Raw genomic sequence first — 16,916 nt, forward strand, 5'->3', positions numbered from 1 at the left:
TTCCTTTGTACAATGTCATCATCTTACCCCTCTAGCTCAATGCGTAGCAAGCTTAGTGCTGAAAGTCAACAACGAATACTCTTTCTCGATAAAGGACTATATATCTTTATTACCCCTCACCTCTCTCGCAAACAGGTACATCAATTACATTTTTGTCACCGCCCAAGCAGCAGCCTACAAGGCACTTGTGCATAAAATCTTTGGTGAAGGAGCCACCGATCCGCTAGAGATATTTAGATCATTTCTAAAATACCGTATCAACATAGACTACCTCTATTACAAACTAGAGGATGAAATCATGGTATTTGACAATATGTGGTGCAGGAATGGCGCTTTCTGCACCATCAATGATGCAGAAGAATTGATCTGGAACTTCTAATTTTTCACATCTGGGTTTTACAATCTACCATTTTAGATTTTATCACTTTTGTTTCAGAAATTCCCTCTAACACTTAATTACGTAACGTCTTTTTTTTTTAGCAGACAATGTTTTTTTTCTAACCGCTTTTAATAGATTTTTCAATATCTAGACCTCAAAATCAATATCAACAAAAGCCAACCAATTGTTATTCACTCCATGCAAAACCACTCCCTGGAGAGGTGCCGCAGCCTAAATGTACGTACCTTGCATTATATTAGTTCAGGAGTGCTTGGATAGGGCTGTATTTATCAGTAGAGGTCATAAAGTCATTATCTAATTGTCTAACTATGTATATGAAATGTACCAACTTCTCGTTTGGTTAACAAAATCTTTGCTTTTTTTTACCTAACAACTTTCTTTAACCCTCCTAACTAACCCAAACAGAAATGAGGAGAATGTACTGACTGCACAAGACAGTCCAAATAGTACTACATACTGATCTGTTAATATCCTCTCTCTTTCTCCTGTCAACTATTAAAAATAGTAATGAAAAAAAAATCATCCGGCATTTCCAAGTTCTACCCCTTGGCTCCCGAACTATGCGGCTTTGAGTCATGTAGTCGTTTGCAGAAGAAAATTAGAAACCAAGCATTTTCCGAACCGGCCAAATCGGTAGACAATAATGCCGTCAAATGTAATGATAGCCAATAATGACGTCCTCGTGGTGAGAAAATTTGCCTGACAACGGCCTGTTGCCGGCTGAACGACTTCATGAACCACTCACTCGAATGAGAACATAAAATCTTATCTGCTTGAGCCCAGCAATTGGAAGAGTTATTTTCCGGAGAGTGTTCCTCACCCAAGGTGGGGATACGCTTTTTTGCATGCCACTACGTTGATGTGAAAATTGAGGTAAAGGGCCAAATTCACTCTAACTTCGGCCAGCGGCCAGATAAGAGTCCATCGCAATCTTCTTTCTCATCAGCACTTGGCCTCTACCCTCTCTCTTGTCTAAATCTCCTCTATAAATCAGCTTTTGAGACTCGGTCATCCAATTTGATCTTGAGAATGTTCTTTTAACATTTATTCATCTCTGGATTGTGTGCGTGCCTAGCCTCAAAATTATCTTCATATTTTCCGGCTTGCTTTTTGGAGAGCCTGGGTTGATAAACTTTCGGATTCGAATGTGGGTGTTGAATGCTCTAGATTGTCCGGTAAGAATAATGAGAAGCGTCGAAATAGGTTCACTGCAAGTTTTCAAAAGGTAAGTCAGGTGTCTTCTATTTTGACTCGAGTTTGACGAAAAATGTGTAAAAATGTGTAAAACAAATTAACGCATGACCTAGGAGGTTGCGCCATGTAATATACAGTATATGATCTCTTAATCAAAAGAGGAAAAACTCGTACATGCATTCTAGACTCGTGCAATCCAGACTCTGACTGTTGAAATACCTTTTTCCCCTTCTGCGCCATTTTCATGGTAGTCCTTTGTTACATAATCACCTTGACATGTTGGAAATCAATTTGAGTCGACGATTTTGCGAATTCACGACATCGTCGGGATTTTTCGAAGTAATCAACTCAAGCGTTACGTCATCCTTAACGTCTTCTATCAGTTCATGAGATATAGAACAAGCTGTTCCCCAGCCTACATTGTAGCTAGGTCCTCCCTTAGACTGCGGCCCTTAGCTGAAAGCGCCTCCAGTAGAATGAATGCTTAACATTGCGGCTCCCAAATTTTCTATAGTTTCTCTTGGCCGATTAGGTTGTCGCCTCCCAATCCTGTGGCTCCGATTTATGTCACTCTGGTTTTGGTTCATTCCAAGGTCTCGGGCTGTTTCAAAGACAATGTTGTCGGTGTTTTCGTTTGGGTCTTCCGCGAACACCCGATATGCGAACGCTTCATCGTCTTCAGTATGCATCGATGTGCTTGACTCAATCACTGAGCCGCCCGTTTTATGGCAATCTGATGTTCTTCGATTTCCTAATTCACAATAGATTCATTAACTAAATTTCTGATAACCTAAAAACTGTCATTGAATAAGGCAGTCCTTAAACCGACTGCACATCAGTTATCTAACGCGTTTATTAGGGAGTCAGTGAAACATCTCCTTCATCATGATCTTGATTTGATTATTACCCTAGCTCTAGGCCTGTACATCCTGGATTTAAGTTGAAGTTCCTTGGAGTATCATACTAGTTGCACCGGTATTGGAGCCAAGAGTTAATTGGGAGCGAAGGTTTCTATTGGCTATCAATTATATATATACAGAGGTAATATTCTGTAATCCAGTTTGTTACCATGTTTGTTATCATATTGGTTGGGTACTTTACTCACTCTCGCTGCTCCATTCCTGGGATCGTATAGGACATTCCGGAGGATGACAAAGGCAGAAGCCTGTTTTCTGTGGACACGATTTTCCTTTATTCAACTTGGCTACATGATACTTCTGTGCATTCTCTAACTCTCTCTCTGACTGCGACTCTGATTATGACTTCTGAAAACTCCCCGAAGGAATCAGTTCCTCCAGCTTTTATACAATTGTTATGTTTATACATTGTAACCAAGACGGTGCTAATATTTCATCATCGTGCCAGTCACGTTGCAAGCTTCGATACGGATTGTGTTTGGCACGTTTTACCTAACCCGGTATTACTTTGATTGAATGTCAACTTCGTCTTCCTCAGAACTCTGGGTTTAACAATCAATAACCGCAAGTTCATTAAACAATTATGATCCCAACAGTATACAATGTATTTGGTCTGCCTGACTTAAATATACACTTTACTCTGGTCACCACAATATGTCGACAATTTTAACCATATTTGTTTACTTTTAATTTTCAACGTGTAAGAAATGAAATATATTATTCAATTTGTGTTTGAACAAAACCAATGTGTGGGGCTATTAAATTGACTCTTACATATCACGACAAGTTACCCCTCAGCTTTTGATGCCAACCTTTTTACAATTCCACAGCGCAACTTAAGTCAAATAGTGAGTGCTCAACTGTAATTTGATATATAATTACCCTAGCTGTAGGCCTGTATATTCCGGATTCACGAGCTGAACTACCTGAGACTATAGCAGTCATGTCCAAGCTGCATGTGTTCAGCCATCCTCAACATGTGCCATTTGGACAGCCCGCCTGCTTGACTACAACATAATGTTTCAACAACAGAGTCGCAACAAAGTCTATAACGTCACAACGTCATTGAGAAACCACCCCTGAGTCATGATGTCATTCAAACTGTGAACTTCGAACAAGACAGATGCAAGTCAACCCTAGCCACCCTGATGAAACCTAGAGGGGCAGAAACGCGCGTCGGTGGAGCAACACAACAGCCCAACAATAGGGACCGATGGACATTGTTGTAAACTACAGTGACGGTATCCAGTTTTACTTCTACTATTCCGATTTTATTGTCTGGTCCGTGTGTATCATCGGTTGATCCTGTACTCCTCAACATGTGCCATTTGGACAGCCCACCTGCTTGACTACAACATAATGTTTCAACAACAGAGTCGCAACAAAGTCTATAACGTCACAACGTCATTGAGAAACCGCCCCTGAGTCATGATGTCATTCAAACTGTGAACTTCGAACAAGACAGATGCAAGTCAACCCCAGCCACCCTGATGAAGCCTAGAGGGGCAGAAACGCGCGTCGGTGGAGCAACACAACAGCCCAACAATAGGGACCGATGGACATTGTTGTAAACTACAGTGACGGTATCCAGTTTTACTTCTACTATTCCGATTTTATTGTCTGGTCCGTGGGTATCATCGGTTGATCCTGTACTCCTCAACATGTGCCATTTGGACAGCCCACCTGCTTGACTACAACATAATGTTTCAACAACAGAGTCGCAACAAAGTCTATAACGTCACAACGTCATTGAGAAACCACCCCTGAGTCATGATGTCATTCAAACTGTGAACTTCGAACAAGACAGATGCAAGTCAACTCCAGCCACCCTGATGAAGCCTAGAGGGGCAGAAACGCGCGTCGGTGGAGCAACACAACAGCCCAACAATAGGGACCGATGGACATTGTTGTAAACTACAGTGATGGTATCCAGTTTTACTTCTACTATTCAGCCATCCTCAATACCAGGGTCAGTTGTATGCTTAATTCTCCCCTTACACACATCAGGGTCCCTCGAGTAAACCGATGATCATATGACAGATAGATCACTGTCACGATCAATTCTATACTGACACACCTTTGTCAATGGAGGATGGGTATCCACCGAATACAAAATGAAATCGTGCCCATTTCAATGATTACCTCACCTATTTCAATTATGCAGCCTCACCTGGCACTTTCAGAATTTGCGAACTGTTCTCTTCAGAGGAAAACTCTAATAGGTATACCATACAGACACCTCTTTTGTTTTGTTATGGTGCATATTCATGGAGCCAATTAATGGAATTTCACTAATGCGGACTTGATTTGAATATTTCGAGAAATGCTCAAGGCATATCAGCGGGTACCCTTATGAATATCGATGACCATTTGAGACTCGGTCATCTTTTCATATACAAAACTCTGGATCGAATGTGGACTTGCTAGCCTCATCAATATATTTCATATTTTCCAGGGTAGGAATTCTTCAGAAAGTGCGAATACATCACCCGACAAAATGCAACCTTTGATTGCGACGCCTTCAAATAAAGAAAAGGTAGGTCATCCCAGGTATCTTTTATTCAGACTTGAGTTTGACGAAAAATGCGCAAAAATGTATAAACAAACAGTATTCATGAAAATAATATTGAGACTTATTAAATTTTGTCTATGAGAGAACTAGAGTCAGTGGAGATAACAATTATGGAGTAAATTCACAGTGTCAGGGAGATGATAGTTTATCAAACACTTATTGCGTAGAGTTCACAATTTCATGGAGATAATAATTTGTTAAATAATCATGGAGTATTGTTCACATGTTGGCCTGTGTCCATACTGGTAGCCGCGGCGCTGTCTGGGGCTGCCACGGTTGGTTCACTGGCAGTCACGAGGGAACGATTGGCTTAAACTGAAGTGTTGATTGGGTCATCGGTTAAGGATCACCCGATTTTGGTGAATTTCGAGGCTCGTCGGTCACCGTTATGAAACGAATTGTCGGTAAATAAAAAATCAGCTGTTTTAGTGGATATGAAGACAAAAAATGAACAAAACAAATCTTAGTATTACTAGAAAGAGATTTGCATTTATTCGAAACGGTTTCTAAGACACAATTTTGTGCATATTTTCCGCGAGCGGCAGGGGATACTGTGACATAGGAGAAGAGCTAGCAATCCTGCCGGAAGATGGTTCTACGTAGAGGATCAACTCGATAATGACGATTGAAAGGCATGAAGCTGAGGATGGCATTCAGCTGGCATGTCTCGTATTACCGTTTGGTCATCTCTACCGTCCAGGGCCCGGTTGTTCAAATCTCCGCTATCTGGTTTGACGGCCGCTAAACCACCGTTGTCTTAGCAGGCCGCCAAGTTCGCTCCCTGAGGCTTAGCGGCAGCTGTGCCACCACTAAGTTAGCGGTACCTCAAGGGTTTTGTCATGAGGCGCTGGCAAGTTTTAGCGGAACTCTAGGGGTTCCGCTAAGTTCAATAGCGGTCACTAAATCTTAGCGGTTGCTAAATTAACCAGGCATTATAAAAACTGGCCTAGGTATAGCCGTTGACTCAATGGGGAGAGAACCGAGTGGGGCGAAGCGCATTGCTCAAGAACACAAAGATGGCATAACCTAGCGTGCTCTGCTAGAGAGTAACAGTACAATCAGCAAGTGTCCTTATATTCTATCATTAGCCCAGAGTAGTAGGAATAAGTGTTCGCTGACACGGTTGTCTTCACGCAGATGACAGTTTTGGGGTCAGATAATCCATTCTACAATATATTTCTGTACTCTTTCACTTGTACGATTACCTGAGAGTAGTGGCATAGACTAGATGGAGGTTAAAGCAATGGGCTCATAATCAGGAGGTCGCGGGTTTCGACTCTTGGAACATGTGGAAAAATCATAGCTCTTTCATAATGTCATTCTCGGTAATTCAGGGTTAATTCACCTCACTCTAAAGGCAGAAGTACGTTTCTGAAGACAATTTAAAACAAGCTACCTATCTCACTGTAAAATGAGCACATCTTTCTGATTTCTGACTTCCTGAAGAACTTGGCTGAAGAACTTGACATGATAGCTAATACACATCCAGGTTCCCCTCTCTCTCTAAGACGCACTGCTTTCTCTTGCTCTTTAATCCACCCCCTTTTTGGCTCACCGTTAGGGGAGTCTATACGATAGCCCTGTGTCGTCGTCGCCGCCGCCGCCGCCGCCGCCGTCGCCGCCGTCGTCGTCGTCCGTCGTCCGCCCGTCGTCGCCCGTCGCCGCCCGTCGCCGCCCGTCGTCGCCCGTCGTCGCCCGTCGTCGCCCCTCGTCCGTCGTCCGTATCCTGTGTGGCACGTTTCTTAACCGCTTGTGCTATGAACTTAAAACTTTTTACACATGACCCCCTAGGTCAGAGGTACTCTGACACTGAATTTCGGTCCGGTCTGGTTCATGACCTGGACACCAGGGGGCTAAAACTTAAAACATAAAAAGTGTGATATGTCTCTTATTAATAGTCCGTTTTCAATAAAAATCTTATGGTAGGTACTCCTAGCAAGGATACATCACATATCATACGGGTTTTTGATTTTACCTACTTTTCAAGGTCACAGAGGTCAAATGGTGTAAATTGGCCGTTAGGATGTAACGATGGCACGTTTCTAAACTGCAATGACTATTGATCCCATATTTGGTACACATTTACCCCTTAGTCAGGTGATCTCAGGGACCGAAGTTTGGTCCAATATGATTCACCACTTGACCACCAGGGGGCAAAATCCAAAAACCTTAAAAATGTGATTATTCCTTAACTTCTTGCCCGATTGCCACCAATTTGATATCATGGGTACATCTAACCACCATACAGTATATGTTACACATGTTTTTAATTTGACCTTCTTGTCAAGGTCACAGAGGTCAAATGGCGTAAATTCGCTTTCAGGCCGTAACTATGGCACGTTTCTTAACTGCAATGACTATTGATCACAAATTAAGTACACATGTACCCCTTGGTCAGGTGATCTCAGGTACCGAAGTTTGGTGCGATCTGATTAGCCGTTTGGCCTCCAGGGAGGGGGCCAAATCCTAAATTCTTCAAAATGTCATTATTCCTAGTAATTACTTGCCCGATTGGCACCAATTTTATATCATAGGTACATCTAATTCTAACAACCTTTCAATGTGTCACCCGGGTCTCCATTGATTTGACCTACTTTTCAAGGTCACAGAGGTCGAATGTACTGTAAATTGGCCATTTTGGGGAAATTGTAATTGCTTGGACCTACATCAAACCTAACACTACATGACACAATACCATGCTCTTTATCCATCTTTCCTCCACATGAGGTGAGCACAATGGCCCTGGCCATTTCATTTACACAAGTCTAATGTCTTCGCGATTTTTTGACAACACAGACTACAGCTTGTTGGTGGGGATGAGAATAGTGTGACAAAGTGCATCAAGGCTATCGGTACCTCCGGGCAAGAATTATAACAAAAGCTAGCTAAAATAAACTTAGTGATTATTTACAAGAATAAACATAGACAACGAATACTAAACCCAAGAAAAATAGTTCATATGAGCACGTTACTACCTCTTCTAGCAACAGTCGAAAACAATTCTTCTGGAGACAAGTGTTCAGTGTTCAGCAAATATTAAAGGGACAGTTCCGGTGGGGGTATGAGCAACGAATCATTATAAACACGGGATGGCATTCGGCTGGCCGAACCTTGAAGAGACACAGTGCAGGAATTGGGTGCTTCGACCCGGTATGCCCTCAGGCAGGAAGATATTGAAAAGGATATCAACGGCACCAACGCCAGGAACAGATTCACGACAGTGGTCTAGCCGCGTTTCACGACGACTCGTACGGCACCAACGCCAAGAACGGTACACTGCAGTCTTGCAGTCACAGCGGCACCAACGCCAAGAACGGTACACTGCAGTCTTGCAGTCACAGCGGCACCAACGCCAAGAACGGTACACTGCAGTCTTGCAGTCACAGCGGCACCAACGCCAAGAACGGTACACTGCAGTCTTGCAGTCACAGCGGCACCAACGCCAAGAACGGTACACTGCAGCCTTGCAGTCACAGCGGCACCAACGCCAGGATATAAGTCGGAGCTCCTTCCGTAAAACAGGTCCTGCTCGGTCCTCGGTGACTTCCAAAGTGACCCAGCCTTCTGCTCACACACACCACATTAGCTCATACCCCAAAACATTTCATAACAGGGAGTTTCCAGCACAAATCACAACAGGCCTAGCTGAATCCTTATTCCTCCTGAATCACCTAACAATGTTCCTCCATGTAACAGAGAGTCAACTTCTAAAGCACAAATTTATAGGAAAGTCCATTACTGATGTAATACGCACATAATTCATGTTGCCATAAAAACTCAACTTCAACCAGCTTGCCAATATAGGCCTACCTTAAAATAGGCCACAGGGTGTCCAAAAAAAGAAAAGAAAAGGCAACTTTGCCACAGATAGTTAATCTACAAATTATTTTCAAATAGTTTTACTAGTTTCATGACTAAAGGATAGGCGGCGCTACTGGTATGTGAGAAAGGTATAATTTCTCTCGAAAAAAACCTGGCTCCAAAATATGGTAAGGCCAGAGTCCTCTATTAAAACATGTGTACATTACGTGTACATTGTTGTGCATAAGTTTTGGTAAAAAAAGTACTCATTGGACCAATCAATCTGCACAAAAGTTTATATGTGTCAAGAAGAACCCTTTGCCAATAGCATAATAAAGTTTAAAAACATTCCAATACCGATTGCCTGAGAAAAAGAGATTTCCGTACACCATATCCATCAAAACGTCACTGGCGCATTGATATGGCCCTGTCAAAGTACAAGTTCTAAACTGACCACATTTTCTTAAATATATTATCAAAAAGCATATTTCTGTGATGGCCTGACTCTGTAGATTAAGAATCAACCACAGATTGGGAATTAATTCCACTTTGGTCCATCCGAGCCATGTATTTACCACAACTTGACATTTTGATCAGCTCTATGTGACTGTGCCACACTTCCGGTCGTGGATGAATACATGTCTCTGCCCGTAAGGGCCGACAACATTTGCATAATTGCCTGCGTTCAACACATTTAAACAGCAACAATTAGCTTAAAATTTTCGTAGACCTAATATACCGTAACCTAATAGAGTTATCCTTTGAAGAGAACAGTTCTTAAATTCCAAAATTCCAGGTCAAGGTATGACATAATCATAAAATAAGTCATGTAATAGGACTTTTCAACATGATATATAAGTATTTGTCTGATTATAAGTTGCAGAAGTTATAGGTGATGTCATTTTCATTGCTCTTTTAGATTTTACTAGCGATAGGCCTACAAATTCGAAGTATTAAATCCGAAATTCAGAGGAAAACAATTAATTTTTGAAAAATATAAATTTTGGTTGAATCTGTCTGCAGTTTGGCAAAATGAATATCCCAGTTACGTTGGCCCTGGGCGGTGCAGTCATCCGACGTGACAATGTTAATTGCTGCCCTAGTTTTTTATTCGGGATGATTCAGTTTGGGGCATTTAGAATGGAATAATCAAGCCTATAATGATTATATGACAGATAGATCACTGTCATGATCAATTCTATACTGACGCATCTTGTTAAATGGGGGGATGGGTATCCACCGAATACAAAATGAAATCGTGCCCATTTCACTGATTACCTCACCTATTTCAATTATGCAACCTGACCTGGCACTTTCAGAATTTTCGAACTGTTCTCTTCAGAGGACAACTCTAATATGTATACTATATAGACACCTCTTTTGTTTTGTTATGGTGCATATTCATCGAGCCAATTAATGGAATTTCACCAATGCGGACTTGATTTGAATATTTTAAGAAATGCTCAAGGCATAACAGCGGGTACCCTTATGAATATTGATGAGCATTTGAGACTCGGTCATATATTCATATACAAAACTTTGGATCGAATGTGGACTCGCTAGCCTCATCAGTATATATCATATTTTTCAGGGTAGAATCCTTCAGAAAGTGCGAATGCGAACAAAATAATCTTGCACCACCCGACACAATGCATCCTTTGATCGCGACCCCTTCAAATAATAAAAAGGGAAGTCATCCTAGGTGTCTTTTATTCAGACTTGAGTTTGACGAAAAATGCGCAAAAATATATAAACAAATATCGCTTGACCGAGGAGAGTGATACAAGCCTATGCAATAAAGTTTATTGATCACAAGAGGAATAATCTCGAGCATTCTCCAGCAATCCAGACTCTGACTGTTGAAAGACACTTCCATTTTTGCTTCATAATCATGGTAGTCCTTTGATACAATAATACCTTGTAATTCAGCAACATAGCGTTTGAGTCGACGACTTTGCAAATTCACGACATCGTCGTAATTTCGCGAAGTTGTCAACTCTGTGCTCAACTGTGATTTGATTATTACCCTTGCTGTAGGCCTGTACTTCCTGGATTTAAGCTGAACTCCCTGGGAGTATCACATGTCCGAGCTTCATATACTAGTTATCAGCCATCCTCAAATACCAGGGTCAGTTGTATGCCTCTCCCCTCGCTCACATCACTGTTCCTGGAGTAAACCGATGGTTAATCGCGGGATTGATTGATTGATTGATTGGTTTTTAATCCACCTTAAAGATGAGAACACTCAAAATACAAGTTATATATAATTCTGGTGAACATAAATACAGAAATAAACAACTAATATACAGGGTGTAGTAAAATCAGAGAGGTGATTCGAAAAGATACAATGTATGTACACAAGAAGATAGATTTTACGAAATATTTTGTTATCACAAAAGTAAGATCTTGTAAAAAAAGAATACTGCTCGAGTGTGTGATCCGAGTCACTAGATTGCACGAGTTGATTTTCTGGCCAAAGAACATTCACGTTGCGAGCATTGAGCAAACATTGAGAGAACATCAGGCGAACATTAAGAAATGTTAGGCGAACAGCGCCTCTGGCCCAGAATATTTCGAACACCGCCTCTACAGGGTGGCCCAGAATTATTTTCCCGTGCACAATAGAATTCTTAGTGTATCCATTGCGGGCCAGTCTGTAGTGAAATGGCTTACCGACCCCTGGGCTACTTGTGACGTCACTACAGCCTAAGAAAGTTTCTTATCGGTGTGCCTTACAGCGACTCTAGCTACCGGAGTTTCTATTTGGGGATAGTTCCTCTTGGCATTTGGCCTATTCCTCCAAGCTATCAAAGTTTCGATTCGGTCGACCCAGAAGTTTAATCAGACACGGCTTTGTGGTCTTGTGTTCACGGTGGTGCAGCCTGGAGGAAATCACTCTTTATTGACCGCGTTATTACGACTGACGTTTAGAACACGACCTTACACAATTTTGAGACATAGGTCTTAAAATAATGATGAATCTGCCTATCTGCTCTGCCGGCATCTCATCTTTAAGAAATTGCATCGAAATACTCCAAAGCCTTCAAATATACTCATGATAAAAAGGTTCTAGCACCGTTTTCAATATGGTTTGTAGGATATATTTACTCTGTAGAATAAAGCTACTGACTCGCTGCTGATATTGGCAGAAGTAAAACACACAAAGTTGGGAAATTTACAGGGAAAAAGATACATATTATCATGCTTGTCAAAGATTAAGTAATCTAGTGTTTACCGTAGTTAGTCTTTCCGTCGATCTTCACCGATTTGCGTTGTCTTAAACCTGAAGACAGGTTGCTCGGTAACTTGGGAGGCCTGCTTTAAGGGCTACCCAACATAAAGATAAGATCATCCGGTATCTTGAAAACGTATTTTCCAGGGTAATAACAATAGATGCATTTTGAGAGAATTTGGGAAAATCCCAGTTGGAAATGAAAATAGAAGAATAAATTACGTGGAATGTTACTGGCGACCAGTTAACATGGTTGGTTCCAAATAGACATTCAGCAATTCTATTGTGACCTATGCATTTGGTGGGTACCCCCAAAGCACAAAGTTGGTCACTTAAGTTAACCTTTAAAAGTTGTCTGTAATTTAGGGTTGATCTGTAGATATTCAGTTCACCACACAATCTATAACAGACCATTGGGGACCATAGCTAAATCTTCTCATCTATGTTCTCATTGACCTCTCTTGTCCCTTCCAGTTTCGGCCGATTGATCCAATGTCAAGAGAATTACAGTCCATGACTTCGAAAGATTCCGCTTTGTCCGGGATGTAGGCACCCTGGCGAAACCGCACCGCAAGAATAAAGAAGATGCAGTTTACCATTTTTAATATTTACAAGCGTAAAGAATGTATGTTCCGATCACTCTCAGCACCAATAACTACTCGCTAACCGTATCCTTCAGGTACCTACACTCCATGATCAACCATATTGGCAGTGTACACAATATCACCAATCTTGAATCTTGTCAGCTGCTGTATTACTCCTGATATCACGATAATCTTTCATCTTCTCCGTGATACATATCATAGCAGTCTTTCAGCACTTCATCTTACGTTTTCTCCAATGTCTCTTGGTTATGTAGCGTATATCTTCTTTTTCTTCTGAAAACTAGAGCACTTTTGATCAATGTAGTGTGGTGTATTCATGTTATCAAGTGGGAGTTATGGTGACTTTCCAGTGTGTCATGTATATATTGTATTCATACACGTATATTTGTTTGTTTATTGTTAATTGTATCATACATTGGAATACAAAGGCACAGACGGCTTCAAACAATTATTTCTGTTTTAATTTTGGTAAACTTGATATGTATCTAGACATTCCATTATTGAGAAGCCGGCCAATAGACCGATGTAACTCTGACAAATGTAATGAATAGAATAACAGTATTTTTAGTGCCAATATCAAAAAGTGATCAATAGCATAATATAAAACCCTTTTGGTATACTATAGTCCACTACATGTAGCAACCAAAGAGGAAATCGTTCATCTGTCTTCTGTGATACACATAATTGTTTCTTCTGTGATACATATCATAGCGTTTATTTTCTGCACTTGGTGATTTCTAACTTCACTCTCATCGGATATGGTAGTCAACTTGTTTGAAAGAGAAACAAGACCACGTTTGACCAATGAAGTTGGTGAAGTTATTTTAATAAATGGAAGCAGAGTCTTTCAAAAGACTCTGGTGGCAGTTATCACTGTGATTTGCATCTTTTCCCCATATATTGTATTCATACACGCACTATGTACATGTATACATGTATGTAAAATATATAATTTTGTATTATTCATTTTGTATATTTCCCATTGTAATATGCCAGTAGCTGAATTATAGGAAGGTGTTCTAGGCCTTATATGGCCCTATTTTCATAAACGAAGGTCGCTGGGGAGGAGTTTGTGTTTTTGATTATCCCCCACCCCCGGGAGTTTGGTGAGTTTTGGACATATTAGTACCATATGACAAGTTATTACGTCGCTTTTCAGGGAAATATAAAGTCAACCCTTGACAACTCTGTAGTAATGTATTACCCAGCACTTGATGATGCATGTACTTCCCCATTATAGTTTCATTATAGTTTCATATTGTTTCAACAACTATGTTAAAACAAATGTGGCGTTAAACGACACTTTGGTTGGCTGACCAGACATTTCTGCACGTTTCTGAACGGACGTCATCTGTCATAATAATCTAATTTGTGTAAATATGCAATCCATTTTGCTTCTTAGCGTGAATTATGATGCATTTTCAATTGAACTTGTATTTATATTGTGAGCATTTTTATTGTCGAGACCAGTACAGTTCTGCAACTGATTGATTAAAATATCTGAAAAATTATACTTATTTGCCAATAAAAACCTATCAGGTGGAAATGCAAGAAAACAAACGCCTTTGCTGGTCTTTAGTTCGTAATTAGGCAAGCTACACTTGGTGTTGAAATTCCACTCACTTCGTAACCATCATTCAAAAAGGCTCTGTTTTCGCTCTTTTCGACATAGTCGTACATGTCTAATCAGTGCCCTTAAATAAAGTAAACTGTAATGTTGTGACCTTAAGTGTTGATGTGGAAATGCACAGAGGGGGTTGGATTTTGTGGGCAAATGTAATACTAAAAATTCGTATCAACCGAGGAGTGATTCAACTCAAAATTTTGCTAACACGTCCTATATCGACAAACTCATTTGTGGTATTATGTGTCATGCTGTAATAATATTTCTTAGCCAGTTCTATGCATTTTAATATTTGTAAATTATACCCTAAAAGCGCCTGATCTCAAGATGAACACTTTAAATCGGAATATCCAATTCCTCCCCACATGTGCACGGTTATCAGATTGTAAAGCCCGTTACACGAGGGACTTCTCACCAACTTAGTTGGAATTTTAATTCATAACAGGAATCCAGACCAGGTAACTGATATTTTGCCTGATTAGTTGTAGTTGCTGGCTGCACTACCGACTTGTTCTATTTCTCGACGACATCTTTGTGTATATAAGGATTTTTTTGTTGAAATAAGGAGTGTGGGGAGAAATTTCCCCGTGTGATTCAGTCAACAACATAGTTGGGCCATAGTTTGACTCTTTATCTTTATAGGCGCCATAGCCGCCAAGGCTGTACCTTCTCATAATCCACGATTCTGCCCAAAACCTCCTATTATCCCATCGATTTCTCCTTTTCCTCTTTTCACTGATACTTTTTACAATAATAATAGATAAAATCTTCTTTTTCTTCCTCTCATTGTACACAACAAAATCATTGGCAGCCATGTTTCTAGATCTAAGATTCCCCCGCCAGAAATAATAGATATCTGCACTCAGCCTTGACCAAGGTTTTGGCCTAAATATAGTGCAGGACCTTAATATTGCTGGGATTATGTCTTTCGTGTGAGTGGGTGAACGACTCTCAACTTCCAGTCACCTGTGCATCTGTTCTTAATTTTAAAGCCAACTAAGTTGGAGAGAAATCCCTCGTGTGTAGCGGGCTTAAGACAACGAAGTTAATTATTAAAGCGAGGGAAAGTTTGATGGGAGTCATGGATGGGGTGGATCTATCTTGGAGATAAAAGCGGTATAGTTGAATTTTCGGGAGATTATTTAGGTCCTTTACGTGCTTATGATTAGATATTTGGGTATGACATGGTTTTTAGTACCTATATAGTTGCATGACATTTGGAATATATCAGTATCATTTTTGATTTACATAAACTCTACCGCTAGCCCCTTTGTTGTAATGCGGCGATTGCTTCATCTCATACTTGACCAACCTTATTACCATGATATTTATATTGGAATAAATTAGTCCGTGGGATGGGCTGGAGCAATGAGAATGCCAAGTCGTGCTAGCATGACTTACCATGGGAGGAAGCCCGATCCTCAAATAAAGTCACCTAGAGACTAAGCATGAGATGTATCTTATTCCTCCCCTTGAAAATCCCTCTTTTTTGCTTGTAGCCTTTTTACGCTTTTTCGCGAGTGCGCTTTGCGAAAGGTTGTTTATGCAGTAATTATGAAAGGGTCAACTTAACAACGTTGTCTGGTGTTTTGGGCGGAGTTATGATGCTGTAGATATGCGTGATGTAAATAATTACTGTTAACAACTTGGTTCTACATCATTGTTTGAGCTCAGTGTTTAGTAATAAACTTATTAATATATGATATTTTAGTTTTCTGTTTCTGATACTGTTAGTTGGACAGGATTGGTTGCAAATCAATATCAGCGATGATTAGGGTTGTGACATTATTGCTCTTAAAGAAACTAGCTGGTGATGTTGATATTTGGAACCGCCCCATTTATGGTTGTGACATAGTCTCTGTCTGTTTTATTGATACCGCTTTACCGCACAGACTTATTAGCTCTCGGTTACACAAATTTTAAGATTGCAATTAATTGAGTTTAAGATGTTTAAGGAATTAAAGGATACATGGAGTTTGCTTATTATGCACAGTCTCTTGTTTTCACAGTTGGCTTGCTGGTTGTCAATTGGATTTGACCGGCTCCAAGGCTGTCTCTTCAGTTGGCCGGATGGTTGTGAATCTCTCTGATGGGTTGGCCGGCAGTAAGATTGTCTCTTCAGTTGACTAGATAGTTGTGAATCTCTCTGATGAGTTGGCCGGCTGTATTGGTTGTCTCTTGATGAGTTGATCGACTGGCTGGGTGTGAATCTAACTGATGAGTAGACTGGCTGTAAGGCTGTCTCTTGAGCTGACTGTATGGCAAGCCGTTTGCTTCAAAAAGTCGAAATGATTTTTTTTCTAGTCGAAATGATTTTTTTCTAGTCAAGATATTTTTTTTCAAGTCAAGAAAAAAATTTGAAATTAAATTTTTTTTTCAAGTCGAGATATTTATTTTTCTTCTCATTTAACTTATTGAAGTTGAATCAATTAATAAAAATTTCACTGCGAGAAAAAAGTGATTATAAAAATAAAAATAGTGTTTGTAAAATATAATAATGATACATAATAAATACCGAAATAGTGTCGAAAGTAAAAATTTCATACTCGAGTAAAAATTTCATACTCGAGA

General features: G+C 40.3%; 1 protein-coding gene across 1 annotated transcript in view; it reads left to right on the top strand.

Annotated features, from left to right (window-relative positions):
• LOC135502522 (uncharacterized) overlaps nucleotides 1-16,048 on the top strand; it is an 89,839-nt gene extending 73,791 nt beyond the window's left edge. The window contains exons 7-8 of the mRNA XM_064795440.1: nucleotides 4,967-5,047; nucleotides 12,591-16,048. Of these exons, the coding sequence (XP_064651510.1) occupies nucleotides 4,967-5,047; nucleotides 12,591-12,665 (156 nt within the window). The 3' untranslated portion in view covers nucleotides 12,666-16,048. The remainder of the gene's footprint in view (nucleotides 1-4,966; nucleotides 5,048-12,590) is intronic.
• The last annotated feature ends 868 nt before the right edge of the window (nucleotides 16,049-16,916 follow it).

The sequence above is a fragment of the Lineus longissimus genome, chromosome 18 (genome assembly GCF_910592395.1).
Source record: "Lineus longissimus chromosome 18, tnLinLong1.2, whole genome shotgun sequence".
In the NCBI taxonomy this organism is placed as follows: domain Eukaryota; kingdom Metazoa; phylum Nemertea; class Pilidiophora; order Heteronemertea; family Lineidae; genus Lineus; species Lineus longissimus.